The 27750-nt window shown below is 44.3% G+C and overlaps 1 protein-coding gene and 1 long non-coding RNA gene across 37 annotated transcripts in view; one reads left to right on the forward strand and one right to left on the reverse strand.

Annotated features, from left to right (window-relative positions):
- Positions 1 to 17192, reverse strand: part of SLC22A23 (solute carrier family 22 member 23) — a 180330-nt gene extending 163138 nt beyond the window's left edge. For 14 of the 33 annotated variants that reach the window (XM_036255928.1, XM_036255922.1, XM_036255925.1 and 11 more), the window contains exon 1: positions 15989 to 17187. In XM_036255928.1, the coding sequence (XP_036111821.1) occupies positions 15989 to 16648 (660 nt within the window). In that variant the 5' untranslated portion in view covers positions 16649 to 17187. Of the gene's footprint in view, positions 1 to 3827; positions 3886 to 4212; positions 4323 to 9003; positions 9105 to 11276; positions 12002 to 15988 lie in introns of those variants that run through there. The other 19 variants (XR_004958896.1, XR_004958895.1, XR_004958897.1 and 16 more) reach the window with 11 other exon arrangements.
- LOC118626345 overlaps positions 16229 to 27750 on the forward strand; it is a 209221-nt gene continuing 197699 nt past the window's right edge. For 3 of the 4 annotated variants that reach the window (XR_004958899.1, XR_004958898.1, XR_004958900.1), the window contains exons 1-2: positions 16229 to 16340; positions 26976 to 27098. This is a non-coding gene — a long non-coding RNA (uncharacterized LOC118626345). The remainder of the gene's footprint in view (positions 16341 to 26975; positions 27099 to 27750) is intronic. The other variant, XR_004958901.1, reaches the window with a different exon arrangement.

Here is a 27750-nt window from a genome sequence, read left to right on the forward strand (position 1 = left end):
TCCATTCATTCAAGGTCATTTAAGTTTCCCAAAAGTTGCTATTGAAAATGAGATTCATAATCAAGGTGGTAGTTTTGCCTCCCCTTTAGTCACTTATGTAAGAATCTGTCAAAAAAAACTAGGGTTATAAATGGGGAAAACAATATGTCAGATGAAAAATTAATTAAGTAGAGAAACCACAGATTATACTTGAACCACAATCCAATTCAAATATGTTATCAGTAGACACACTAAAACAAACAAAAAAACCCACATCCTCATAACCTTGATGATAACCATTTTTGAAAAGTTGCTTCTTATGAGACTTACCAGAGAAAGATTAAAACTAAATCTCCTTTTAAAATGAAATAATCAAAAACTCTACTCTGGACTTCCAGAAACGTCATAAGTATTTCTGTAGAAGATTTGATGACTCACCGTGTGATACACCTCCAGAAACTACTAGGCCGTGGACAGGCCCCTACAAAGACACATCACCTTCTTGAACTTCACTACGTCTTGCTGGATGACCGCTAGTCGAAGCATCTTTATCTCCCACTCAAAAGTTATTTCTGAATGCCAGGTCAGATACTCTACCCAGCCTAGAACACTCAGCTAGTCTGACCACCTATAGCCCTTGATAGCTCTATAGTAGGGACACTAGCACACACCCTCAGAAAGAAACACAGGTGAGTGGGATGAACAGCCAGGGCTGGGTTAGCAGAGGGTGTACCTCGCTGGCAGCCCCAGCCAACACCTGGCATGCTCAGACCACTTTAGGTCCACTGACTGTGCCCAAGGGGGAAGTCAACCCCGATATGTTACTCAGCAAATGTAAGTAATGCTTATGTTTGGTTCTGGCGCTAGCTCCTGGTATCTGTCTCTTGGGGGGACTTCTCATTTCCAGCTGCTGAAAGTACTACCAAACCACCTGAACACAATTAATTATGGAAAGGGCTAGTCTGAATTAGAGACATTTGAATATTTTGAACATTTGGACATTTTATGTCCAGATCTTTCCTTTTCAAGTAATCAAGCATTATTCTTAGCAGAGGCTCAAAGGACCTACTTTTAATGAGTGATGTGGAAATTAAGCACATTCATTTGTTCATAAATATCCTACAGCAGCTTTTCATAATATGCTTAGGTAGACTAAATGTGCCTGCTAACACTTGGTTTACACCATTACTGTGCTTAGCAAACCATTTCTTCACAAGGGGCAAGGGGCTCTGGCTGAGTCGTGGTGATGCTCGGCACAATGAGCCGCTCTTGTGCAGCCTGAGCCTGCCCACCAATGCTCTCCCTGTGGGGTACAGAGCAGCCAAGGTCTCCCAGGCTAACCCCTGGCCATCTATTGGGTGTGGTTAAAAAATACAATGAATTTTTCTATTAGCCTAAATCAAGATTACTCAAAGTTGGCATTCAACATTTTGAGCTGGATCACTCTTTGCTGTGGGGGCTGTTCTCTGCATTATAGGATGTTTAGCAACACCCCAATCTCTACCCACTAGATGTCAGTAGCATCCCCCTTCTCAGCTGTGACGACCAAAATTGTTTCCAGACACCAAAAGTCCCCTGAGGGAGAAATAATCCAGAGAATATTTTAAAACAACTATGCTTGGGTCCCACAGGTATTTCCAAACGTTTCTCAGGTGACTCTAAGTGCTCTAGTCACCATCACTTCTGTCCCCAACCCCAGTTCCAACACACCAGTTCAATATGGAGCTTTCAGTAGAAGAAATAGCTTTGTGACTTAAAGTTCTGAAAAACAGTGGCTTAAAGTAGGGACAATGTATTCCATAGCTCAGTATAATTTCAAGTTTGATTATTTGCTATTTCAGATAAATGACATCCCTCTTCTTAGTCTTCAACAGCCCACTGAAATTTGACTTTAGGTCTGAGTTGACTTAGATATCTATCCTCTTCTTTCTATTGTTGTCATCCTAGAATTAAATCAGCTCCCTTTACCTAGAAGACAGTGACAGCCCCTTCACCACCTCTTTACCTACACCACTCAAAAATGTAAATGGAGCACCTACTAGATCCAGGTCCTGGAGATCTGTATGTGGGCCAAGAAAGCAGAAGTGGGGGACTCAAGAACAGGGAGTCAGGAAAGGCCTGAGGAAGGTGATAAGCTGACAGGAAGGAGAGGTGGATTCTGGGCTAAAGGAACATCGTTGGCAAAGGTCGAAGTGTGTGTATGATGGGAACAGCTTCAGGGGAGGCAGGCGGGGTAAAGATCATGAGGGACCTCGAAAATCTGCCAACCTGGTCCCACTTCACCCAAAAGGCTATGAAGAACTACAAAGTTATTTGAAGTAGGGGTGTTAAAAGAGCCACTCAGCTACTTAGGAGCAAAACACTGGAACTGGAGGAAGGGGTTGAGGAGTAGATAAGATCAGAGGCCCAATGAGAGGCCCAGCCCAGCAGGTACCCACATACACAGGTCTAGGGCTTTGAGGAATATCCAGGTCACAGATAGTGATCTGGGGCTGCTACACTCAGGGTGTATGCAGGAACTCCAGTGCTAATGGCAGAATTGTTCTCTCACCAAAAACCCCTCATGGTGAAGTGCTGATCCCCAGTACCTCAGACTGTGGCCTTGTTTGGAGATATAATCTTTACAGAGGTAATTAAGGTAAAATGAGGTCACTGGGGTGGGCCCTAATCAAGCAAGAGTGCTGTCCTTGTAAGAAAAGAGTAGGACACAGACACATGCAGAGGGAAGACCATGTGAGGACCAGGGAGAAGGTGCCGGTGCACAAGTCAAGGAGAGAGGTCTCCGAGGAACCCACCCTGCTGACACTTTGACCTGGGACTTCCAGCAGTGGGAGAAATACTTTTCTGTGGTACTTGTTTCAGCAGCCCAAGCTGACTGATACACCTGGGAACTCCGAACGGGGGCGAGTGCAGGAGGCTGGGAGACGAGGGGCGGGTGAAGTGGGGACTCGGAGCACAGACAAGCAAAGAGGGAGAGGGCAGCAGCCCCTCCCCTGCGTACTTGTGAGGGGGCTTGTCACGGTGGTTTTCAAGAAAGGCCCTGACTAACATGTGTGCTGCAGCGGCTGAGGACACAGTGTGGACAAGAACCAAGCCCTCAGGCAGACGAGGTCTGGGGTGGAAGCATGTCCCTCCTGGGTTTCGGCTGTCATTCTGGGTTTAGAAACCTCAGACACATCATAGTCTACTGTGGAAAGATCAAACTGATCCCCAGGAACTGTCTGTGGACCTGTGGAGTTGGGTCCTTGGTCCTCCTCCAGACCCCTGCACCTCTGCACCCAGACAGCCTAGTTGGTCAGCAGACGAGGCCCTTTCTTCATCTTCTCCAGTCCTGTCTCCACCCCACGGTCTCTGTGCTGCAGACCTGTCAGGCTCGCCTGATGCCAGGTCCCTCAGGACTGCTTCTGCGATTTCAGGTGGCCTCCATGTGGCCTTGGCAGTGACCGGTCAGTCCTCAACATGCTCTACTTGTGACAGGGAAGTGTGCTTTCTCTTGATTTTCCTTCTGCCTCCTGGCTGCTCCTGTCCCCGAGCCTCCTACATGAATCCTCAGTCACTTGCCCCCTTGCGGTAGTTCCCAGGTGTATCAGTCAGCTTAGGCTGCTGAAACAAGCACCACAGAAATGTATTTCTCACACTGCTTGAGACTGGAAGTCCCAGGTCAAAGTGTCAGTAGGATGGGTTCCTTGGAGGCTTCTCTCCTTGGCTTGTAGGGTTGCCTGAATCCTAGCCCTCCTTTGGGCTGGCTCTCATGCCATAGCACACTGAGCCCCTGCCTACCTGGTGGTGGGCACTCCTCAGGCCGCACACCTGCCCTCCCCATACCCTCAGTTCCCAGCCTCACATACCTTGTCCCACACTGCACTGGAATCCTCCATTTACCAAATGTCTCAGCTATACCTCTGGCCATTCCTAGGGTAAAGACAATCTTCTATCCATGTGTGTCACCTACCGAGGGCAGAGTTGATGTTCTGAGAGAAAAACCAGGGCCAAGAACTACACAGGTGGCTGCAGAAATCACCTCTGACAGGGGAGAAGAGGGATGGAGGGGTTGTACATAGCTGTCTTCAAAAAGTAGAACAACACTATGTCCATAGCAGCATTACTCACAATAGCCAAAAGGTGGAAGCAGCCCACGTTCCCACTGATAGATGAATGCGTGAACTAAATGTGGTCTATCCATATAATGAAATATTGTTCAACGTAAAAAAGGAAAGAAATTCTGACACATACTACAACATGGATGAACCTTGAGGACATTATGCGGAGTGAAATAAGCCAGTCACAAAGAACAAACACTGTATGGTTCTACTTGTATCAGGTTCCTGGCGAGGGCAAGTTCACAGACATGGGCAGTAGAATGCGGCTGCCGGGAGCTGCGGGGAGCGGAGAATGGGGAGAGCAGAGTTTCAGTCTGGGAAGCAGAAAAAGTTCTAGAGATGGACTAGGGTGATGGTTGCACAACAGTGTGAATGTACTTAACTACACTTAAAAATGGCTAAGATGGTAAATTTTATGTTATATGTGTTTTATCACAATTTAAAATTTTTAAGTGGGACAAAAAATGTTGTTAACCTCAAGCACTCATGTCTATCCACTGGAGAGCAGTGGAGCTCCTCAGTATGTAACATCAGGGGTGCCCAATTTGGAAAGCATCTTGTAAACTCACTGAAAAAAGCAGCCTTTAATCTAATCACAGAGGAAACACATTACAGTGCAAACTACAGTGCTAGGCGCATAACTGTCCATAATTTAACAGGAGCACTGGGATGCTTGTGGCTAGTTTTATGCGAGCATCATCTCCTTCGCGTTTATTCCTTTTTTAGTAATCCTCACCAGAGGACATTTTTTTCATTTTTTGTTCAGATAGAGTGGGAGGGAGATATAGGAAGAGAGAGAGAGGGAGGGAGGGAGAGAGAGAGAGAGAGAGAGAGAGAGAGAAAGAAACATCGACGTGAAAGGGACACATTGAGTAGCTGCCACCTGCACGACCAACCAGGGCCGGGGACAAACTGCAACCGAGGCACGCACCCTTAGCGGGAACTGAACCCGGGTCTCTCTGGACTGCAGGTCGACTCTCTCATTGCTGAGCCAAACCGGCCAGGGCCGCATTTATTCTTTAAGTGACACAGAAATATGTGTGGCTGTTACGTAGTAGAATTAAAGTATATAAAAGACTGACCATCCTTCCCACTTAAAAAAAAAAAAAAGGCTGATAAACACTGAACTACCATTCCAAATGCCTTAACATTCTTTACCACACGCTCCCATGACTCAGCTCTTCGGTTTACTGCTCAGATAAGGAAACCGACTGGCTCAATTCAGAAGCAGTATTTGCAAATGTAAGAAGGCACCTGGCTCCTTCATGCTATTACACACCTTGAACTAACTCAACATCCAAAACAACATTGCTTAAGCCTCTGTGAAGCTGTTCCCTGAGACAAAAAGGCTAGTAAAAAGTATGTGTCACTTTTACTACAAGAAATCTAGAAAAAGATACAACACACAACAAAGCTTTGTAGCAGTGACAACCCACTTTGTGAAAGATGAGAGGCTGGAGGTCACCAGAAGCAGGGCCCAGTTCAGAAGGGCCTTGGCTTAATGCCAGGCTGTCACCATCTTCATCTTGATAAGTTTTGAACAAGGAGTTCTGCATTTTCATTTTGCATTGGGCCCCATGAGCTCCTCAGCTGGGCCTGACTAGAAGAAAGATTTGGAAAACTGCACGGGGCAGGGGTGGAGGAGAATATGCCAAACTGCCTCAGTGACTACCCAAGGGCTTGTTTCAAGCTCCCATGGTGATCGGGAGATGATAACTAAGGCCATCTATAACTATTTCCAGAAAATAAACCTCAGAGGGGCTGTTCTTGCCAATTTTATACTAAACTTAAGCAGCTTAAGCACCAGGTAAGTTGCATTCTGAGTCCTTGGGAAGAAAAAGAATACTTTGTTTAAAGCATTTAATGGTCAAATAATCAATATTCAATTATTCTTGATTAATTGCCAAAAAGATCCTAACCCCCTTCCACCCCAATGAAGAACAGCTCCTGATATATGGTTTGAAGAACACGGCCCAACACACACAGCCCTGGGTAGCCCAACCCACTGCTCTGAAACCTGCCTTTTCCCATCCCCGGCCAAGCTGGACATCAGATTCACATTCAGGAACCTGGAGCTGGACAGAGGAATGCTGGCCTCTGTGCTGGCCATTGCTTAACCAGGGACCAGGTGAGCAAACGCAGCAGGTAAGACAAAGGCAGCCTGGAGGGGAAGCCAATTTCTGGAGAAGGAGATGAGAGCAGATGTGGCTTCTGAAAGAACGATAGTGGCAGCAAAGCTCCTGAAAGATGCCCCTCCACACACACATTTTCTGATTTCATCCCGTCCTAGGTTTCCTGAGCCATTGTCCCTACATTTCCCAATAAATTTCTTTTCCATTTTGTTAATGTAATTTGAAATTTGTTTTCTTTATTTGCAACCATGAGTCACAAGAAGAGCTACTGGATGGGATAATGCTATGCAAATGGATGGCCTGAAGGGACCTGGTAGGGTTCTATTACAGCAACTATTTATTTTAGGGGAACTCCACTTAAATCAATCAATAACCACTGCCCTCCCCATCCTAGAAATGTAGGCCTTGTCAATCTGTAAGTCACTTGTTGGGAGGGAGGTCTGGCTGTGGATAATGACCAGAATTGAGTAAACATTGAACAAATGAAAGAAAAAAACTACTAAATCCCAACTCACTAAAGATTAAAGGCTGTGGACTGAGTCAAAGTCAATGCTCTCCCACAAAAAATCAGCAAGAATAAACCTCCAGGTGGAACAGGGCAGCTCTAAAGGGAGCCCCTGGCCCTGATGTTAGCTCTCTGATCCCTCCTATTACAGCTCAAGGTTACCATCAGCTCTAAAATTGCATTTTCTCTCTGATCCGCTTTCACCTGGCACAGCTAACCCAACATCTAGACAGTTAAGATCTCTCATCCTCAGGGCCTTGGCCCACAGGAAGGTCCTTTCCTTTTCAGATTCCCTCTGAGCCCTGTGATTGGTGCCTGTTTTGTCTTCAGATTAGAGCTCTGAAAACAAACCCCTTGCAGGGGTGGAGAACCTAGGACCTGCAGGCCATATAAGATACTTGCAAAATCAGTACCAGCTAACTGTCACATGCCTCACCGAATTAGCCTGACAAAATATAGCTGGCTGATTTTTTAAATCTTTATTGATTTTAGAGACAGGAAAGGAGAGAGAGATAGAAACATCGATGAGAGAGAACATCGATTGGCTCCCTCCTGCATGTCCCCCACTGGGGATTTGGCCCACAACCTGGGCAAGTGTCCTGACCAGGAACTGAACTGGCCACAGTAGCCAGGCTAGCTCGTTGATTTTTAAGTTGATAATTTTGTATATCCTAGCTTGCAAATGATGTTATAAATATCCAAATGGCCTTTGGCAAAAAAAAGGTTCTCCACCCCAAAGGGCCTGCAGGTCAGTTTTGGATTCAGATATCTTGTCTTAAGGGCACAACTAGCTACCACATGACCAGTTTCTCCCATCCAAATTCTAGCCAGGCCCAACCCTGCTCAGCTTCTGAGATCAGACGAGACTGGGCGTGTTCAGGGTGGTATGGCTGTAGACCATGATCAGTTTCTAAAGGAAGGTGACAGACACCTAGGAGCTCCCAAGAAATAATCACCCTTCCAGGTATGGCCTATCAGCTCCTCCTCATTGAAGCACTTCTCAGATGACTTATTCAGCCGGTCCTCACCTCACAGATGGAAGAAGGATCTGAGATTTCTCAGGCACTTCCTGTTTGCCATGCTCCTGAAGGGAGGGCTCTCCCCAGCTGTTCTCATTCTATCCTCAGGACAGCCTTCCAAGTACGCTGAGCAATGACCCAGTTTGCTGATGAGGTTCATGCAGCTCTCAAATTTAACCTGGTCATGAGCAGCTCGGTCAAGGCTTGAACCCACATCTGTCAAACTAGAAACTCCCACTCTTTTCATAACATCATGTTTTCAGGAAAGTTCAGACATTTATGGTGATGACATTGTGGGCAAAAGCCCAGGGAGACATACCTCCAGTAGGGGATGGACAGACACCGTTCTGATCACCATACATTGAGTGCTCTGATGAAGGGACAGGCTGGGTGCTGGGCGCACCAGATAAGGACTGGGCTGATCTGAAGGGTAAACAGGAACTGCCTGGCTAGAGGGAGGAGGAAAGTGGAGTTCCAGGCAAGTGGAAAATGAAGGCAGAAGGAGCAGAGATTAGAGAAGTCTGCCCAGAGGGGTGGTTTGCACAAGCCCACCCTCACAAAGCCACAGTACCACCAACCACGCTTCACCTTGCAGTAACCAATGCATAGAGTTTTGGCCAACTTGGGCAGGAGACCATCTCTGCTGGGCCAGTTAAAAGGAACAACCCGAAGAGAAAGAGCAAGAGCCCTGCCAATGCTTCCTGGGGGCAGAGGCAAGAATGCCCTGCAGGGTGAGGAGAACCGGATTCTAACCCGCATTCTGTTGGCTTTGGACTAGTCAAAGAGCTTCTGTCCTCCAACACTCAGTCCTCTCATCTATAAACTGAGGACTTTGGACTAGACAATAATGGTATAAGTCAGCTGTGACCAGGACGACCTTTTACCTACACCAGTCATCTGGCAAAGGTGAAGATGGTTGAATGGAAGTAAATTCTAGACTGATGTTTTCCCACATCAGGGTCTTCCAGCCTTGTGGAATTTAATCAGCAACCTCCCCTTTTGAACAGGAGGGCAACGGAAAACATTAGAACACTCCATGGCCAGGGCTGTTTCCTGCCAATAGGCCTGGGAGCAAGTTCCAGGCCCACTTGCCCAAGGTCTGGTCTAGACCTGCAGCTCTAGCATCTTTGCCACAGCTCCTTCTTAGGACCCTTCCTTGGGCCAGCCAGTCTCCTTTCAGCAGCATAAACAGGCCCAGTTTCCCATGGAACCTTTGGTCAGGCTGCCTCTCTCCATCTCAAATGCCCTCCTCCCTCTCCTCTGCCTACCTGCAGAGCCTCAAGTCTCCATCGGAGGCACAGGGCTGGGTCCTAGGTTCTCCTCTCACCCCACATGCTCTCCTTCGCTGCCCTCCACTCCCAATTCATCCCCTCAGCTGGCTGAGTTCATCTCATGGCTATGTTCTTATAAGCCACCCCCCACCCCCATGTTCCCAGCTACACAGCTGCCTGTCAGTTCCAGGCTCCTGCTGCCACAGGGCCCCTGCAGATGCTGTTTCCTCTCTCTCTGAAAAAAGCACACACACACTCTCTTTTGCCTCCCTCTCCTACTCAATCCTCAGAGCTCATCTCATATTAGCCTCACTCGCAGACCTGTCAGTCTATGCCAGGCTCTTCTAGTCTGTCATCTCCCTATCTTTCCATACATTTAACTCTTGGTATTTAAAAGGTTATTATTTAATTTGTTAAGGTGTATCTTCTTTATTATTTTATAGGCTGTATGGGAGTTGAACTACCTGCTTAGCCCCAACTCAAAGCACAATTCTTGGCTCAGAATAGGCACTCATATCTATGAAAGGAAGGAGAGCAAAGGAAAGATTTTTGCTTTATTTTGTTTTAAAAAGGAAAGTTGTGGCTTAGGGTCAAGCTCAGTGGAGTGATAACTGCTTAATAACTGGCTTTTGAAGAAAAAAAATAAACCCTGTTGTGCCAATTTCCATAGTGTAAGTGCTCCCACCGTGGCCAATTCCAAGCCACTAACATGACGTTCCTGAATGTGCAGCTGGATACAAACGTGCACACTGGTGCAGGGTCGGTAGAAGCCAAGCTCCAGCACACCACTAGTTTGTGGTGATCCCAGGACTGGCTTTCAGAGAGGCCAACATGCTTTTAATTGACATCAACTTTTTATTCAATTCTACCTTGGACTAATGGCCAAAATGAATTGAGACTAGCAAAAAACTCAAAAGACTTAAAAAAAGGAAGTTGCTTTGCAGCTAGTCCAGAACAAGAAGATGAGGGGAGGTGAGTCCCACTGCATGTAGACAAGTGCTGTCTCCTAAAAGGAGATGGGAAGAGCTGCTCAACAACTGTGTAGTTTTCAGTCTTTCCATCCCTGAGGGCCACTGACAAATTCAAGGTTTAGGACATTGTTATGAGCAAGTGAAAGCTGGAAGACCCTGATGTGGGAAAACATCAGTCTAGAATTTACTTCCATTCAACCATCTTCACCTTTGAGCATGTGAAATGCTGGTTATAGTATTCGGCCTAGTATTTATTTCCCTTTTTAGCAACTTATCCTAACAGCTCAATAAAAGCAACACTGATCCCTGCAACACCAAATTAAAGAGGTACTGAGGTCATAAAACTATTAGAAGAAGAGATGGGGTTTTTCTAATATTCCAGAATGAAGGAAGCCCTAAATCTAACACAAAAACCAGAAACTATATATATATATATATATATAAGTATGTATGTATATAAAGATTAATTCATTTGATGCTATCCAAACCAAAAGTTTCTGCTTAACAAATGCACCATATACACTATCAAAAGACAAACAACAAACCAGGGGAAAAATATTTCCAAGACATCCATACTTCTATATATCAGTAAGAAAATAACGCTCCCCCAACATGCACACACATGAAGCCAAAGGACATGAAGAGACAGTTCAAAGAAAAGGAAACACAATGTCTCAACCAATTTCCAGGGAGATGTTTAAGCCCCTCATAACAAGATAAATGCAAATCCATACCCATAACCAAATATTACTTCTCACATATCCAACTAGGAGACATTTAAAAGTGTGGTTAACTCCCTGGTTCAGGAAGGATGGGGGGAAGGAAGAGAACCTCACACATTACTGATGGAAGTGTAACTCAGAAATGGATCTCTGTAGAGAGCACTTTGACAACATCTATCAAAATAAAAATGCAGCCGACTTTGACCCTCCACTTCTAAGAATTTCATTTGTGCCAGGATTTCATTACATATTGTGTAACAGCAAAGACTGGAAACAACCTAAATGCCCCCTTATTAGGTGACTAATTAAATAAATTATGGCCCAGTCACACAATGGAATACTGTGCAGACACAGAAAAGAATTAGGGGCTCTCTATGTACGAATATACATCCATCCCCAATATAGGCCAAAACGAGGGTATAAAAGAGCGTATATAATGTTATTGTTTGATAGAGAAAAAAATATATATGAAAATATACTTGGAATATTTCTAGAAGGATACATAAGAAACAGTAACCATGGTTGCTTCTGAAGAGGGGAACTGGGGGCAGAGATGACAAGAAATGTTATTTTACCACATGCTTTATGTACTGTGTGCATGTATTTTTTTATTTGTCAATTTCTAAAATAGATATGCATAAAGATGTTCACTGCTGTGTTGTATATACTAGATGAAATAAATAAAATACCACTAGAATGACCTATCAGTGGGTTCTTTCTTAAATATTACCATTACAATGAAATTGTAATTATTTTTACCTAATTATGCTATACTGAGTCACTTTTTTGTCTTGAGTACCAGAAAAAGAATACAAATTATTTCTCAGGGTATTTAAACAACTCTCAGGTGTCTTTACAGGATAAAAGCCAGCAATCTTTGAGAATTCACGGGGAACAGAAGAAATATCAGAAGACGAGAGATAGACATGCATCCCAAACTTCATTTACAGAAAAAGACTGGAGCTTAGAAAGTTTAACTGACATTAATTTTTTTCACACAATTTTAGGGACTATTCAAGGAAATAGTGAGCATTATAAACCAACAAGAATTCACTCAGAACAAGGTGGAATAAACTATACAAGTTGTTAATAAAAAATCAGCAGAGTTGTTATTTTCAACCTTGTTGAGTAAAATCTCAGAAGTACTTGGCCTCTGGGCTGCACAGGGCATGCTGGATGGGTCAGGGAGGCCAGGTGAGCAGGGTCTACCGGACCTCAGTTTCCCCAGCGCTGCCCTCCAAGTGACTCTGCAGGAATTTAGTAGGCTCTTCTTTTCAGAAGGCACTGACAATATCTTTCAACCTGATTGAGAGATAAAACACAGAGCTATAAATGACATCAGAAGTTGAACACTGGGCTCTAGTACAAAACACCTGGGCACTCAAGTGTGTATCAACTGATTTAAACTCCAAGATAATGCTCGGTGTTAAGACTGGCCTTGTATTATACAACATTCTTAATGAAAGGAAATATTCATCAAAGTATTTTGAAAACTTTATAGGGCTACACAAAAGAAAGTTGGTGTTTATTGTTACTATTACTATTATCATTTTGAAAGCACAAAAAATTCTGGAACAGATAACAAGTACCAAGGACCAAGGCAAAAACAGAAATAAAACAGATCCGAGGGGAGATCTAAAAATTCAAAACTATTAAGATGAAACCTATATCCTGAACCATGTCACAAAAGAGTAGGCTGAAAAAGCCTGACATAACATAACCCCATAAAGGTTGGGTGACTGTGATCTCAAGATAGTTAGAAGTGTGTCGTGTCTACTAAAAGCCTAATGCATTAACTATAAGCTTCATTCATGGAAGTTGCATGTCCATTCTTCCTCTTTCCTGATAGACACAGGGCCTGCCGGGCTGTGTTCTTGCTTCCATGTTTAAGAGACACATGTCAAGTGGAGCAGTCAGTAGGGCAGTTTCTGTCATGTATGGAAACGGCTGAAGCAGCTGGTGACTTCTTAGCCAGGAAAGAAACAATGTACTTAAGCATTCTCAAATATGTAAACATGTATTACATAAAGGAAGAAGAATCATTCAGAGGTACACGTTGCACAAATAGGCATGAGATGACCCTGGTTATAATCACCAAAAAACAGGCCTCTCAGCAAGGAAGAGTAACTATAGAGTAAGCTGCCTGGCTCATGGGGCTTCCCTTCCCACCGTGGAAGAGCTATCCATAGCACGGATCTTACTGAGGAGGGGAGAGGGGCTTGTCAGCCTGATGATCCCTTTTAAATATAATAACCTGGTATTCTAACTGGCTTGATAGTTTCATGTGTGTAGGTGCTATTATAATGTGTGTAGGTGCATTAATAATAGGCTATTTAATATATAATGCATCAAAAAGCTGTGGTACATATACACAATGGAGTACTACGCAGCAGTAAGAAAGAAAGATCTCTTATCCTTTGAGACTACATGGAGGGACCTGGAAAGTATTATCCTAAGTGAAACAAGCCAAACAGAGAAAGACAAATTTCATATGATCTCACTTATTTGTGGAATATAATGAACATAACAGTTTGAGGAATGGGGTAGTCCCAGAGATGCGGAAGCGGGGTACAGACTGACAATCCCCTAAGGAGTGGGGAGGTGGGGGAGGGATGAACCACAGAACTTATATGCATGTATGTATGAACAGTGGACATGGACAACAATCTGGAGAAGGGGCAGGAAGGGGAGGGGGAGGGGGGAATCAGTGGGGGAAAAAAGAATCATCTGTAACAAAAATTAATAAAAAAAAAAATATATATATATATAATGCATCACAGGTAATATATATGAAAATGTTCATACTATAACATATATTAATATATTTATAATATAATATAATATAATATAATATAATATAATATAATATAAATATACTAACATATGCTTACCTGTTCTTCTGCATCTCCCTCCCCACCTAACACTTAGGGATAGAATAAGGTATATATTATAGGGGCACATATGTGCTGAAGGAAGTCTAACAATAAAGACATTGCATGAGGCTTATTTGCAAGTGGGATGGAGACCGGGAAGAGGGTACAAAAGGCAACTTCTCAGACCCCGAACTTTCATCCAATGACCGAAGGCAAACTTTCCACTTTTGCTTCTACTTACAAAGCTGACCTAACCCCTAGAATTCAGCACCCATCACAGGATACATTCCACGTTTGTACATCTGATAGTGTATCTGACGTGCACAGCCAACAGAGGAGAAAGTCTGCCTTAGTACATGCCAAGTGTGCTTTAAAAGCTCTTTAAAGCATTTGTTATGGAACAGAACACTGTGGAAGGACAGTCCTTTATTTAGATCTTGTTTGTGTATGAAAATCGATATGTGCCTTCCAGTCTTTATCTTACAAGAAAATGTTTCTCTATTGTCCCAGAGTCTTCTCCCAGTCTTGCCTTGTCAGCTCTATGTAACTATGCAACTCTATGTAACTATGACTTATCAGGCACCCCCTGAATATACTACACACATTGGTGCCATTTTTGACCCTCTTGAGTGCTTACTTAGAAAAATTTTCCAGCTCTCCAACATGCCTCCATAGCCTGTTTTCAAGAACTATTTTAGTTCTTTCCTCCCACCATCCATGGCAAAGAGTGAATAGCTGTTCCTGGGTCCCCACACTAAGTTAATGATAGTCTATCCCACCCACTAACTTTTAAGTTTGCCCTCCCCGCTGACCCCAGATTTGCTTTGATCTATTTTATTCTTCCTCTACTTTAAAAAGGGGCTCAATGTATTTGTAAATGTTGCCAAACCCCTACTTACACAGAAATACAGAATATTAAAATAGTCATTGTAATCATTATTCTTAAATGGGAAACAGAGTCACAGAAACACCTTTGGGAAGGCCAGACTGATTAGAGGGGTAGGAGTGTGTGTCAGGGTGAACTAAGCTATAAGGATCTTCCCTATTTAACAGCTAATCCAGAGTTCCCACAGGACAGATCATTTCTTGCCAAGATTTAAACAAGGGTTATGATGATGTAAGAATTTCATCTTACACATCTGTGAGCTACAAATATTTACTAATACGAATTTGGGGTGGGGGGAATACACGTTGATTATTATAAACTGTTAAATTTCAGTCTCACATTTAAGCAAATCATTTAAAACTCTGCCCAGAACTGCCCAGTAGAGGAAAAGGTCTATATTTACTTTGAAATGCAAATTAGTTATTTAAAACACAGGGCAAAAAATATGAATTGCTTGACAAATTGGCATAAGATATCTCTTATATGTTAAGAAATCCAGAAAATTATAGATGTCTTGGGCACTGATTTTCTAACATTGCTCATCTCCATTTTTATGCTGGCCACACATCTCTCACCAAACGTGCTGTTCCATTCCAGACAATGCAATACCTCTGCTAGAGGGGCTGCAGTGGGCTGGGCGCAAGTTGGAGGTTCAGCTAAAGCTGACCAGGGTCTCAATGCCTGACAAAAGCAGCTGCTAAGTAAGAGCAGTGATGGTCTCACAGTACCAAAACATTCTTAGCATCCTCCCTATACTCCATGATGTTTACTAAAATTCTGAGAAATCATTGGAGGAAACACTGGGGAGGCAAAGTCAAAGTCAAATATGCTCATCTTAGGAGTTCACTAGGCCTGGGGAGGGAGGAAAGGAAATTTTCAAAAGCTCTTTGCTTCTCTGGCTACAACTTCGGTTCCTTAGTTGGCTTTAGTTTGTTTCCAAAGCAAGTGGAAGATGGCTGAGATATCTGGGAATGGATCACCATGCTCATGGATAGATATTTATGGCAGACATAGGGACAACTAGCCAGGCAGAAGAGCAAAGCCCTGGGCCTGGCACCTGCCAGCAGACCTTGAATGAGGCATATCCTTCAGGGCAGGCTTGGTGACAGGTCAGAGGCCTTACCCTCAATCGGCCACTCCTGCCCTAATGAGGGTGAGAGAAGGAAGTTCTAGTCTTTTAGGGGGAGGGGCATTCTTTTCCTATGTACACTGGGGCAGGAGTTTGGGTTGCCAACTAGGAAAGGCTATGGTGCCCCCTTAGAGTTGGGACGCAGTGTCACTGCGGAGGGCGGCAAAAAGCCCTCGCTTCACAGCCAAGTAAATGCATCTCATTTGGGGGACGGGAAGAGATTAAGTCAATGCGAGATACCTATACACACAGGCTGGCATCACTTTAGGGACTTCGTCCCTGGCTGTAAAGAGAGGCTTAAACCTCCCTATGTAAGGAGAGGGATGGAGGGAAGGGTGGAGGCGACCTAGGAGTGACAAAGGCTTAGGAGGACGCGGGGCCTGGGCGGTCGCGGCCCTTACCTTGCTGACCACGTTTTGGACGAGGCCTGTGCGGATGCCATAGTCCCACGCGTGGCAGTCGCAGTTAGAGGTGTTGTCCCCACTGCCCGGAGGGGACGGCAGGGGTGGCGTATTGCCCCTGTCCTCTCCGCTGCTGTTGCTAAAGTTGCCCGAGGCCCCCCAGGCGGCAGTGGAGAAAGGGGTGGTCGGGGGGCTGTTCCAGTTGGCCACGTCGTAAGCTCCCCATCGGCCGGTGGCGGTGACTCCCGCCATCTCGGCGTCTTTGCCGGCCTCGCGGCACCAGAAGTTCGGCTGGTCCAAAAGGAAGGAGTCCGAGAACTGGCTGAAGCCGATGAACAGCGCCGGGATCCAGGTGAGCAGCACGAGGGTCTTCTGGTAGCCCCCGCCCAGGCCCCCGAGAAAGGGCAGCACCGACCCGTCGTAGTCCAGCAACAGGAGGCTCGGGGCCGCCGCCGAGCAGCAGCTCGGGTGAGGGCCTCCGCCGGCGGGATGCGGGGAAGGCAGCGGCTGGATGTCCCCGCCACTGCTGGGGCCCGCGCGGCCCCCCAGGGGTACCGAGGCCGCCGCGTCCCCGGGAGGCAGGGAGCCGTTCTCCTCGCCCAGGGGTGGCTGCCTCCCGGGCCCGCCGCCCGCCGCCTCGCGCCGCCGGTCTATCGCCATGGCCCGGGCCCGCGGCGCCCGCAGAGGCGCATAGAGCTCAGCGTTGGCTCCCGAGGGCGCCCCGGGCACAGCGCGCCGAGCCAGGCGCCCGCCGCCGCCTCCAAGCAGGGCCCGCGGCTCTACAGAGAGCGCTCGGCCGCCACCGGCGCCTCAGTCCGCCCCCATGTCACCCGCGCGGACCCCGCGCCCCGGGCGCTGCGGCCCCGCTTGGGCGCCGGGCAGTCGGCGGGCAAAGGCCAGCCCGGGCCCTCAGCCGCCGCTGCTCATCGGCTCTGCGGCCCGAGCGCCGGCGGCCGAGCCCGACGCTCTCCGCTGCTCCGCGCCGGCCGCGGGAGGAGGAGGAGCGGGCACCGCGCCTCTGCCGGCCGGCTCGGAGCCCTGAGGACGGCGGTGCGGGCGGTGCGGGCGGTGCGGGCGGTGCGAGCAGCCTCCGCTGATCCCCGGGAGCCCGGGATGTATTTATCCGACCTCGGCGCCTTCCGGAAGGCGCGAGCTCGGGACCCAACCTGCCGAGCCGGCCGCGCTCTCCGGCTTCGCGAGCCAACCTCCCTCCTCCTCCTGCTCTCCTCCTCCTCCCCTGCCCCCCGGCCCGCCCCCTCTCCCCCCGTGGAGGTGGAGGTAACAGCGACACCTGCTGCGCCGGGTTCCTGGGCGCGAGCGCCCCCTCCAGCCAGGATGCGCCGCCACTGCCGCGGGATCCACGGGATGGGGGCGGGGGAATCGGGACACTCTGGGCCCACCTAGCCCGAGGGTCTTCTGCCCATCGCCGCCGCCCCCCCTCACCCGCTGCGCGCCGCGCGGGCGGGGGATCCAGGCGCGCCGAGCAGCTGACGCGGGTGGATCGGGGATCCCGGAGGAGTTGGCGTGCGCTCGGAACGTGTGAATGGGGTTGTGTCTGCAGCTCGGCTCCCGCCTCCGCTCGGTGCCCCCACCCACGCGGCGTGCTCCTGGTTTCGGTGACCTCTCTTCGCCTCAGAGATGCCCGCCGCCCAGTTGCCTACACCCAGCTCCGGGTCGGAGCTCAAGGGTCGCCTGCATTGAGAAGCAATCCTCTGGCCCTTCTTTGATATACAGATACGGTTGATTTTTGAGTCCTCGGAGTAGGGTCAAGGGGACGCATTTGTCAGTTACAGGTCGTCGGTCACATGCAGTGTCGGGTCACCCACAACTAAGCGCAGCACCCACTCTCAAATGGCCATTTCTTCCCCACTCCCAAATGAATGCTATACAAGTACTACCAACACAAGGATTATTGCCAACACAAGTGACATAATCATAAACGTAGATGGTGATGGTATTCCCCACCCCCTCCCCAAGATGTTGAATTCACATTTCGAACGCCGAACGCTGACTGCACAGGCGCACACGTCTATATTCGCACACGTGAAGACAAACCTCTCCCTCAGCTCCCAGGCTCCAGCGCCAAACCTTGCCCAGCCAGCGTTATATAAATAACACCAGCCCTGCGGCAAAAGCCTGCATTAGCATTATTTCCTTCTGCACCCAGGCACAGCCAAGAATGGGGCGACACCTTTCACCCCAGTGTTCCCACTTGTTGGACACATTTCATATTCTGAGAAGTTTATGGAATTCTCGATAGAGTAATCCATTTCCAGTCTTATTGGGGGTTGGGGTGTGTGAAATAAATGCTTTTGCTTCCCAAAGGGTACACGCTAAGCTACATCTACTGCATGTATTCTTTTGCATTTCCATTATTTGTTTACATATGTAACCTGAAGTGTTTTTTTTTTTTTTTTTTTTGTCATGGGCAACATGTGCTTACTAGGTAAAATACGAGCACATTTGGGACAATTCTTTCTGAATGCTGCCAGTGGGCTGGGCCATTGGGCAGAACATGGTGGGCTTTCCTGCTGAGAAGGGGGAGATTAGATAACCAAAAGGGCCCAAAGGGCTGTAGAAGACCCCAAACCTCTAAGAAACGGGTCTCAAAACCTGCTCATATTTAAAGAGCTTTTGGGGGTGATAGTACACATTGGCACGTAGTAATACCCCCTCCCAAGTTCACATCATTAACTTGACTTTTTCTTCCCTCTCCTCACCCCATTAGAAGAGATAATAAATGCAACGTGTTTACTTACATGCCTGGAACAGAGAAAGTAATCAATAAATATTAGCCATTTACTCCTCCTCCTTCTCTTCTTACTATTATATAAATTCTGCATTTCTATTTCTGACTTTAAATATAACTTTAAAGATGTTATTTATTTGCTCTTTGGTGGCCAACTGTTACAGAAGAGGTCTACCTATGTTTGGCTCTCTCTGCCCCTTTACCCATTTGTTGTATTATAGCAACTCATTGTGAAGCAAGCATGACCTTGATGGCCATTCCAATAATCATAATAAATATTATTGAGCTTTGCAGGGTTGGCTTTCAAATATAAACTGTCATTTAGTCCTCCCAGGACTCCTCAAGAGGTTAGTCTTCAAGATGAGCATGTGAGAGTTAAGTGACTATCAGATCAAAGAGGTGACCCACAGCAGAGCCAAAAAGCTGGCTTTGAACCCAGATCTTCTGACATGACATTCCAAGGTTCCTCCATTTCAACATGCAGGTTTGAAAGGTATATGTTAATGTGCATTTTTGGGTGGGGGAAGCCCTTGTCCTCCTGGCAGGAAGTTTCATTGCCAAGCTGTTATTAATCCTTGTCCCCAAAAGGTGATAGAAATTCTCAAATGATACATTCCCAGAATTTAGGGACATGCTAGAAAATAGTACTATCTAACAAGCTCAAAGGACTCAACATAAAATGCTTGGAATTAGCTATCTGCAGAACTAACCCAGGTATTGTAATTAAGTTGCTGGTTAGATTAGAGGCTTCCCTAAGTTCCTCTTGGATCAACATGACCCCCAAATCTAGTCAAGAAGATTAAAAGGTAACCAATTTAAAATAAACTGCTCTTCAATTCGTCAAGACATACCACAAGTGACCTCACAGAAGGACCTAGAACAAAAGGAGTAGAGGAATTATTTGACATCTGATAGCATCCAGGGTGAGTATTTAAGTTTACTGGCAGTACAGGGAAACCAGTCAGCCACCTGCTATCCCATTACTCTATTTCTGAGTGGTAACTATCACTAAGTGCTAGTTTTTCTTGTTTACTTATTTATTGACTACCTCTCACTTCTAGGTAGGTACCTTGTACTCTGTTATATTTCTTGTGCCTGGTACATGTAAGACATTCATCACGTATTTGTTGAATAAGTGAGTTGATCAAGTTATCTATCAGGATCCTATAAATCTGTTAACTTTGGTTTTTAAATCACCAAGCGACCTTTTCATGTTTGTTTAAGCTCTCAAATATAGTGCTCAGATCAGCCAAAATGAGAATTCAAATGAACTTGACAATTATATTTCTTATTATAAATGATCGTGCTTTATGAACTGGCCTCCAGTATGAAATTATTGTGGGCTCATAGACAGTCGATTTGCAGGCCAAATGCAGTTCACAGAGCACACACAATCTTTGAAGAAAAATAATTGCCAACATTCAAAAATTAGGAGATTGGACATTAAAATACATTCACACCTCAGAAGCAGGTGTTCTCCAGTTCCCTTAGTCCTCATCCAGCACACATCTCTCATGCATATCATTTGGCTGGCCACCGAAAGTGTCTGAGTCTGTGACACTACATTTATGAAAATATCCTGAACTCACTGATTCCATAAGAAGCTGAGCCATTCTCTTCCTTTGAAAGCATGTTAACTAACCTACCAGTTTGTAATTTCCTAAAAATTGAGAGGATAAAGAAAAGAACGATGCAAACTAATCACCAATTCACTTGGACAATTTTATTTCCTTGGAGATAACAGTAGTAAAAAAAATTAGCTAAAGTTGATAGAAACCTAATTTTAAGTCCTCTATAATTTTATAAAAGTTAGTTCCAAGGAATTGGTGTCAGGGTTAATTAACTTAAAATTACAAAATTAGTCATAGCAAATTGATTTCACATGTTCATGTTTTCTATTTATACTTGAAATATAGATAGATATCATATTTTAGAATACTGTGTCATTTTAAAATTTCAAATAATTATTTGAAAGTAGATTTTCTTGATTTTTGTAGGATGGGGAAAAGTGATATGAAAATACTTCAAACTTTGTGTATACATGAACATTATTTATATTCACCTTTGACTTTTGGAATGTTAACTCTGACTTTCTAACAAGGAATTTGACATTTACCAAACCTATCATAAACAAAATGAAAAAGCTACTTTGATTCAGTGGCAAAAGTGATAAAAATGTCACAATCCATCCTAAGGAAAACTACAGGTAATGTCTTGAGAAAAACTATACATCCTGTGCCAATCAAATTCACCCTTCCTGATCAAAAGGCCAAGTGGAAACAAATAACAAAATGAAGATAAGACATCTACAAAAAAATATTGCAGCCCTGGCTGGTTTGGCTCAGCGGTTGGAGCATTGGCTTGCAGACCAGAGTCCTGGGTTTGGTTCCTGCTAGGGGCACATATCAAAAAAAAACCCAAAAAAACAAAAAAATACTGTAAATGTGATTGATAGTGCCCAATCACTTTTAAAAGCTTGTTCAAATTTTAATTTTGAATTCTTTTGTTCAGTTAAATAAACAATTAACACAGCAAACTGACCTAGAATTAGATGTCGTCACATTTGCTTTACTGTGCTTAAGAATGTTCACTGTCTCACACACTCACAGGAAAAAGGAGAAAATGCCAGGACTTAACAGGTGTACATCATATTTTTCATTCCAGCAAAGAAATAGACTCTTTTTTTAAAAAAAAAAATAAGAATCACCCCCAGATTTGCAAATTAATCTCAGTTTTCAAGTATGGACATTGGAGCTTTATGCAAAAGGTGAGCAATCTGAAGAAAATCACTGTCAGGAGGGTTTGTGGGGACAAAGTCAAGTAGCAAAGGTTTAGGGGGAGAAGCTTTCATTTCCTAACAGAGGCAAACTATGCTCTTTAAAGGACTCTTCCTCTTTCCCTACTGATTCTAATGGAGATGAAGAAAAACCCACAACTGCATGGCCTGGGTGTTCTAGCCAAATCTAAAGTGATTAAACTAATTTCCTTCAATGACCAGAAGCTAAAAGAGGACAAGAGTAGGAATGGGGTAGATCACAGACCCAAAATATACTTTCTGAAGCAAGATGTTTTGACCAAAAAAATTAGATAAACTTTTTGTCTCTAATACAGTTAGTTCGAATTTATTACTATTAGATAGTCATAAAGGACCTTTTATATTTAAAAAATTAGCTGCACCTGTATGCATATTATCTTCACTATAAATTATGGGCCCTCTCCGGGCTTTGATTTAAAATTTAGTGCCTGTATAGCAAAAAGCATATAAATATGTATATCAAGTCACTGAAACTTTTTTTTAAAGTTAACAGTACTTTAAGAAATGAAACTGAGTGCTGGAACATAGATTGAGTAAAACACTTTTGCTATTTTGAAGGTTATTTATCACCCTAATAGCAATGAGTACACCTGGCACCATTTCTGATACCATTCTCTAATAAAAGGAACCAAGGCTCTCTGGGGAAATAACTGATTGTAAAACTGGGGCAAAAGATATACAAGATGAGCCTGGGCATCTTGTAGTGTCAGAAAGTAAGGAAGTGTTGAACACCTCCCCACACACACGCACGCAATAGGTTATGTCAAAGGAACACGAGAGCCAACTGAAAGAGCTCCCAATTTGAACAAAATAAATAAAGTACTATTGGCTATTAACCCAAAGTATACAATAACTATGCATGAGTTCACACTGATATAAATAAATGTTGAATAAATAAATAATAGGGAAGAAGAGACAAATCTCCTATGCACGAAGCTCAGTAATGTACATAGATACATGGCACTCAAGAAATCGAGCAGAACTCTCTTTATGTGGGCTGCACATAGTCCTTCCTTCCACAGAGAATAGTATGAAAAGGAAGGGGAAAAAAGAGAGAGAAAGGTTACAGTGTAGAAACCTGATCATCACTATCTCAGCCAGGTGATCAAGGTCAACATGAACAGTGGTAAGTCATGTTGATAATATGTAGCCTTCATATGATGTGATGTGATCTTTCTCCCCCAAAACCATAGTCTCAGTCTAACCATGAAGAAAACATTAGACAAATCCCAACTAAGGGACACTACAAAATTCCTGACCAGTACTAAAAACTGTCCAGGTGATCAAAAACAAGGGAAGTCTGAGAAACTGTCACAGACAAGAGGAGGATAAAGAGACATAATAATGAAATGCAATACGGCATTCTGGATGAGATCCCGGAACAGAAAAAGGACATTAGGTGAATGCTAAGAAAATCTGAGTGAACTGGAAGTTCAAATAATAAAAACGTATCAATATGTGTTCATTAGTTGTGACAAATGTACCAGACTATTGTAAGATGTTAATAATAGGGGCAATTAGGTGGGTTATACTGGAACTCTGTAACTGTCTTTGCAGTTTTTTTCTATAAATTTAAAACTACTATAAAATAAAATTTTATTTTTTAAAAGGTGGTTTAACACTCTTTAAACATTAATATTTCATTTTAAGTGCTAAACCAGTCATTTCCCTCTATACAGGTTCTATCTCTGTGATGACATTTTTAATCAAGTAAAGATTTAACGGTTTCAAACACAAACTTGATGAGGGAGCAGAAAAAGTATAAATGATTGAAAAATAAATTTTAATAAGTGCTTATTATAGTAACCAATTTTTAAAAATACTCCAAAATGTTCAAAGATACCAACAGCAGCAAACTTGTCAGTTGTGGTCTGGGTGTTGGTCTAAAAGGCCAGCAAGGCAGGGTGAGCCTCGAACTCTGTCTGGGACATGGCAACTGTAGCTTTGTTTAATTTTAATTTCCATATTTTATCATCATCGACCCAGAAATGCATTTAAACCCAGTTTTTCTTTAATTTCTCAGAGCTTTTTCTCCTACCTTGTTAACCTCTTAAAAAATTCCATTTCTTTAAAGTTAACACAGAACCTATAGGGAGGCTGAAAAAGGCATGTGTATAGTATAGCCACACACTTTGAATAAATGTAATAGAGCAGGCTGTAGCCTCCAGGTTAACAGGCTTTGACAGTCTTTTTATCAGCCAGAAAATGCTGGGAATATAAATCTAAGGACTTTCAAGTAAAACTTCATTTTCTATTTTATGTCCCCAAAGAAAAGGCCCCTGATTTATATGTCTCAGTAGCCCCACTGCCTGTCACAGGGTCTGGCATTTAGTAAATATTTGTGAAATGAATTAATGAAGAATGGGATGATATATAGAATTTTGCCAGGAAAAGAAGAGAGGATGGGGACAGTGTATTCCAAGTTGAAGGAATAGAGGAATGAAGACACAAAAGTAGTAATGAGAATTGCATGTTTGGCAAAGTTTATGGACCTAATGGCATTTCTATAATATGATTTAATTATAGCATTTATGGAATGAAATTTGACAATACTATTTTTGAAATAATAAGAAATATATATTTGGTCTCTTCTTCCAGTTCCTGACACAGGTTCTTAAAACCCTTGTAAATTCCTAGGTGGTAAGAGCACTAGGAGCATCTTTTGTTCTAATGAGTGTGACTCTGAGTGGACTCCTAGATGGGGATGGTCGCCAGAAAGACGAAGTCATAATTGGAAGTTCCCAGAGAGGGGGGAGGGGCTGGATATAGAATTAATAATTGATCATGCCTAGGTGAGGAAGCCTCCATGAAATCCCCATAGGACAGGGTACAGAGAGCTTCCAGGTGGGTGAACACATCCACACCCAGGGGGTGACACACCCAGGCTGGACAAAGCATCATTTGAGCTGGCCTGGAACAGTTTATACCCTTATGAAAATAGGATGATGCTTGTATTCTTTGAGAACACAAGTGACAATGGGGAGATAGCACAGAATATGCCAGTGAGCGCGTTTAGAGCTACAGTGAACCCTTTACGTGTCAGTATTTGAAAACTGACTTATTTTAGGTAGCATATCAAGGTCTCATACTTGTTTACATAGCAAGAGATCTATAGGAAATTACCAATACTGTGAGTGTATTAGTATTTTTTATATGAAAACTTATAGAAAACCCAAGGCAAACTGACATGCAATAAAAGGGGGGCTTTATTAGCTTATGTAATGAAAAAGACCAAGAGTTGCATGGCTTTCGACCTGGCTGAATCCTGGTGTGTTTCCACCTCCTGGGTTCCCTTTCTCCTCTGTTACCTTTGCCCTCAGGCTCCATCTGTGTTTTCCCTGGCAACTCCAGTAGAAAGAATACTCTTCTCCCAAATCTCTAAAAATATCACAGCCCATCTCATTGGCTCTGATTGCTATTTTTCAGCCTATCCCTGTGGCTCCAGGGCTGTGATGCTCTGATTGGCCAGGCTTGGTCCACATGGCACAGAAGGAGAAACAACATGTCCATTTCAATTGTTTTTGTTAGAAATGACATGGAAATTCTAGATTTTTAAAAATATACAGGTCTTTTGGAGCCCTGAAAGAGAAAATAGGTAAGGTATTAATTAGAAACTATGTCGGGAAAGAATCTCCACTTTTCAGAAAAATTCAACAAATTAAAGGTAACTACTATCTGCAGGAACTCCAGTAACTCCAAGTTACCTGAACTCCATCTCTTATCTAAATTAAGTGTGGGAGTGCTATCAAAGTGGCTCATCATTAGGTTCTTGGGATCCAGGGCCTTCCAAAGCCCTCCTGGCTAAAGTGACCATAGGGGATGATGCCAGTGCTTTGCCCAGACCCTCAGGAACCTTTGAACCATTTCTGTTTGGAGGGCTGGGAGCTGAGGAAAGGAGGCCAGTTTCAAGGAGCTCCCATTAGATTTTTGTTCAAAGCATTGCTCTAGGATTACTGGAACCAATTTGCCAAGTGAGCAGGAAATTCCTGGGAATTTAGTTCCCCCTTAACCTGTGACAGATTTCATGTGCAAAGAACCCTCTTGCCTGGTTCTCTGCACATGGAATCTCATTTTGGGATCTGCTTCTGGGCGTCAAAGCCGGAGTCTATAAGGATGCAAGTTTCAAGCTCAAAGGAGCACTTGGCAGGTTCTAGTGGAGAAAGCAGAGCATCTTGTCAGACTTCCTGGCTTCTTGTCTAGACTTACAACCTTCTGATTATGAGTGCTTTGTTGAGGTAAGAAACGTCCAAACTTGTAGAACATTTTTTATGAGAGTTTATATGAGCCAAATTGATGACATATGCTGAGGAGCAAGATCTCAACTGCTCCAGAGAATAACAGTTTTGCAGCTTCTTTTGTGCATTTGAAGTTAAGGAGGGAACATAAGGAAAACTGATTAAATGGAGGTGAGAGAAAGCGGGGGGGGGGTTGGATTTCTGGGCAGTTAACAAGAGTATGTGTTCTCTTGAGGGTGAGTAACCCCTTTGAAGGATATTCTGGTATTTCAAAGGTGTGTTAACGTAGATGCACAAGAACAATGGACAGGGCTGGCTTAACACCTTTCACTAAAGATGTTATAGGCCTGGGACATGACTACCCACCAGTTAGGAATTTATGATCAGATCATCCTGGAAAGTAAGGTTACTTTCCAAAGCACCCCTTTTTGCACCCATAACTTGAACAAATCACATCACTTCTATGAGCCTTACTTTCCTCATCCGTAATATGGGGATAATCATGACACCTGCCTCACCTGCCTATCACAGAGGGTTGCTGTGAGGAACAAATGAAATAATGTGAATAAAGGGGACTTGGAAGTGTAAACAATTATACAATATCCACTATTATGTAGGTGCTGTCAGAAATAGTCATCTTGACTCCAAGCACCCAAAATATTTATATTGAGCTTATCTGATTCTTCACCACCACAAACCTGAGGTTAGATTCCAACAGAATCAAATAGATAAAAGAGGCTGAAATGCCCAGTGGATGTTTCATTCCATTAACTCTGCTAAATAATTCTACAAGTAGAATTAGATAGACACAGAGCTTGAATTTGCAGCCTGTTATCAGACTTTGCAATAGTGAGCACTTGCTGGCCCAGATCTCTGTGTATTGTCTTGAATCCCTGGTTCCCTCACTTTGTCCAGGGGCAGGCAAGCCAGTCCTCCATCTTGTCTATTAGGCTAAATCAACATCATCAAGAGTAGAGGCCTGTCACACCCTGGGCAGTGTCTTGTCCACTGAACCCAGCCCCCACAAGGAGCAGCCCTCCTTCCCTGCCCTAATCTTGTCCACCAGGCAGAGCTGATGTGAGGTCCTGGCTCTGCCTCATCCTGCTTGCCCTGTCCTGCTCATTGCTCTGCATCTTTGATAAAACCAGAAATGTGACACATTTCTAATAATCTTAATAATGATTGCAGCTATCATTCCTTGAGCACTGGAACACCTTTCCATAGATATTACCTCACTTAAGTACCCTTCGCAGCTGTGAAGGAGGTACCATTGCACCATTTTGGAGACGAGGAAAGCAAGTTTTAAAGATGGTAAGTAACTTGCTCAAGGTCACACAGTGTAAGAATCAGGGCTCAAAACCGAAACTCAGAACAGGTCATGCCAGAGCTCAGGATTCTAGTTACTACAGCAAGCACCCTGCCCTGGGAGGAAGGAGCTCGGCAAAGCAGGAAATTCCCACAGGGGTTTCTGATTTAATTGGCAAATATCCAAGGTCAGCCAGGCTCACCCACAGCTGCATGGCTGCGGTCCCTTTCTCAGCCTCTTATCTCAACAGAAAGTCGTGCTCAGCGGGCTTACTTGACCCCTGCAAATGCCCTTGTTCTAGGACCCAGCTTCCTCTGCCCCAATAATGACCTTAGGAAACCCCAAATTGCTTCCTTACAGGAAAATGCCCACTTACAGGTCCTCAGGTCAGTACTGTCACCTGTGGCCCTCATCAGTGGCATCCCTGAGCTGCGGTCTCTCCAGGAATCCTTTACGTAGTCAGGGAGATAATGTCAGCATTAACTTTTGACTAATGAACAGAAGAGAACTTTAGGTCGTGAGAGTTTCTTATGAACTTGCCTTATTCTCCTTTGTTTAGGGTTCAGAAGTATCTTCCCACTGAAAAGACTGGAGTGTAAAACCCTGTTCCCTGGCCTTCGTTGTGTGAGATGCTCAGAACACCGGGCCCACGCCCAG

The sequence above is a fragment of the Molossus molossus genome, unplaced genomic scaffold (genome assembly GCF_014108415.1).
Source record: "Molossus molossus isolate mMolMol1 unplaced genomic scaffold, mMolMol1.p scaffold_m16_p_12, whole genome shotgun sequence".
In the NCBI taxonomy this organism is placed as follows: domain Eukaryota; kingdom Metazoa; phylum Chordata; class Mammalia; order Chiroptera; family Molossidae; genus Molossus; species Molossus molossus.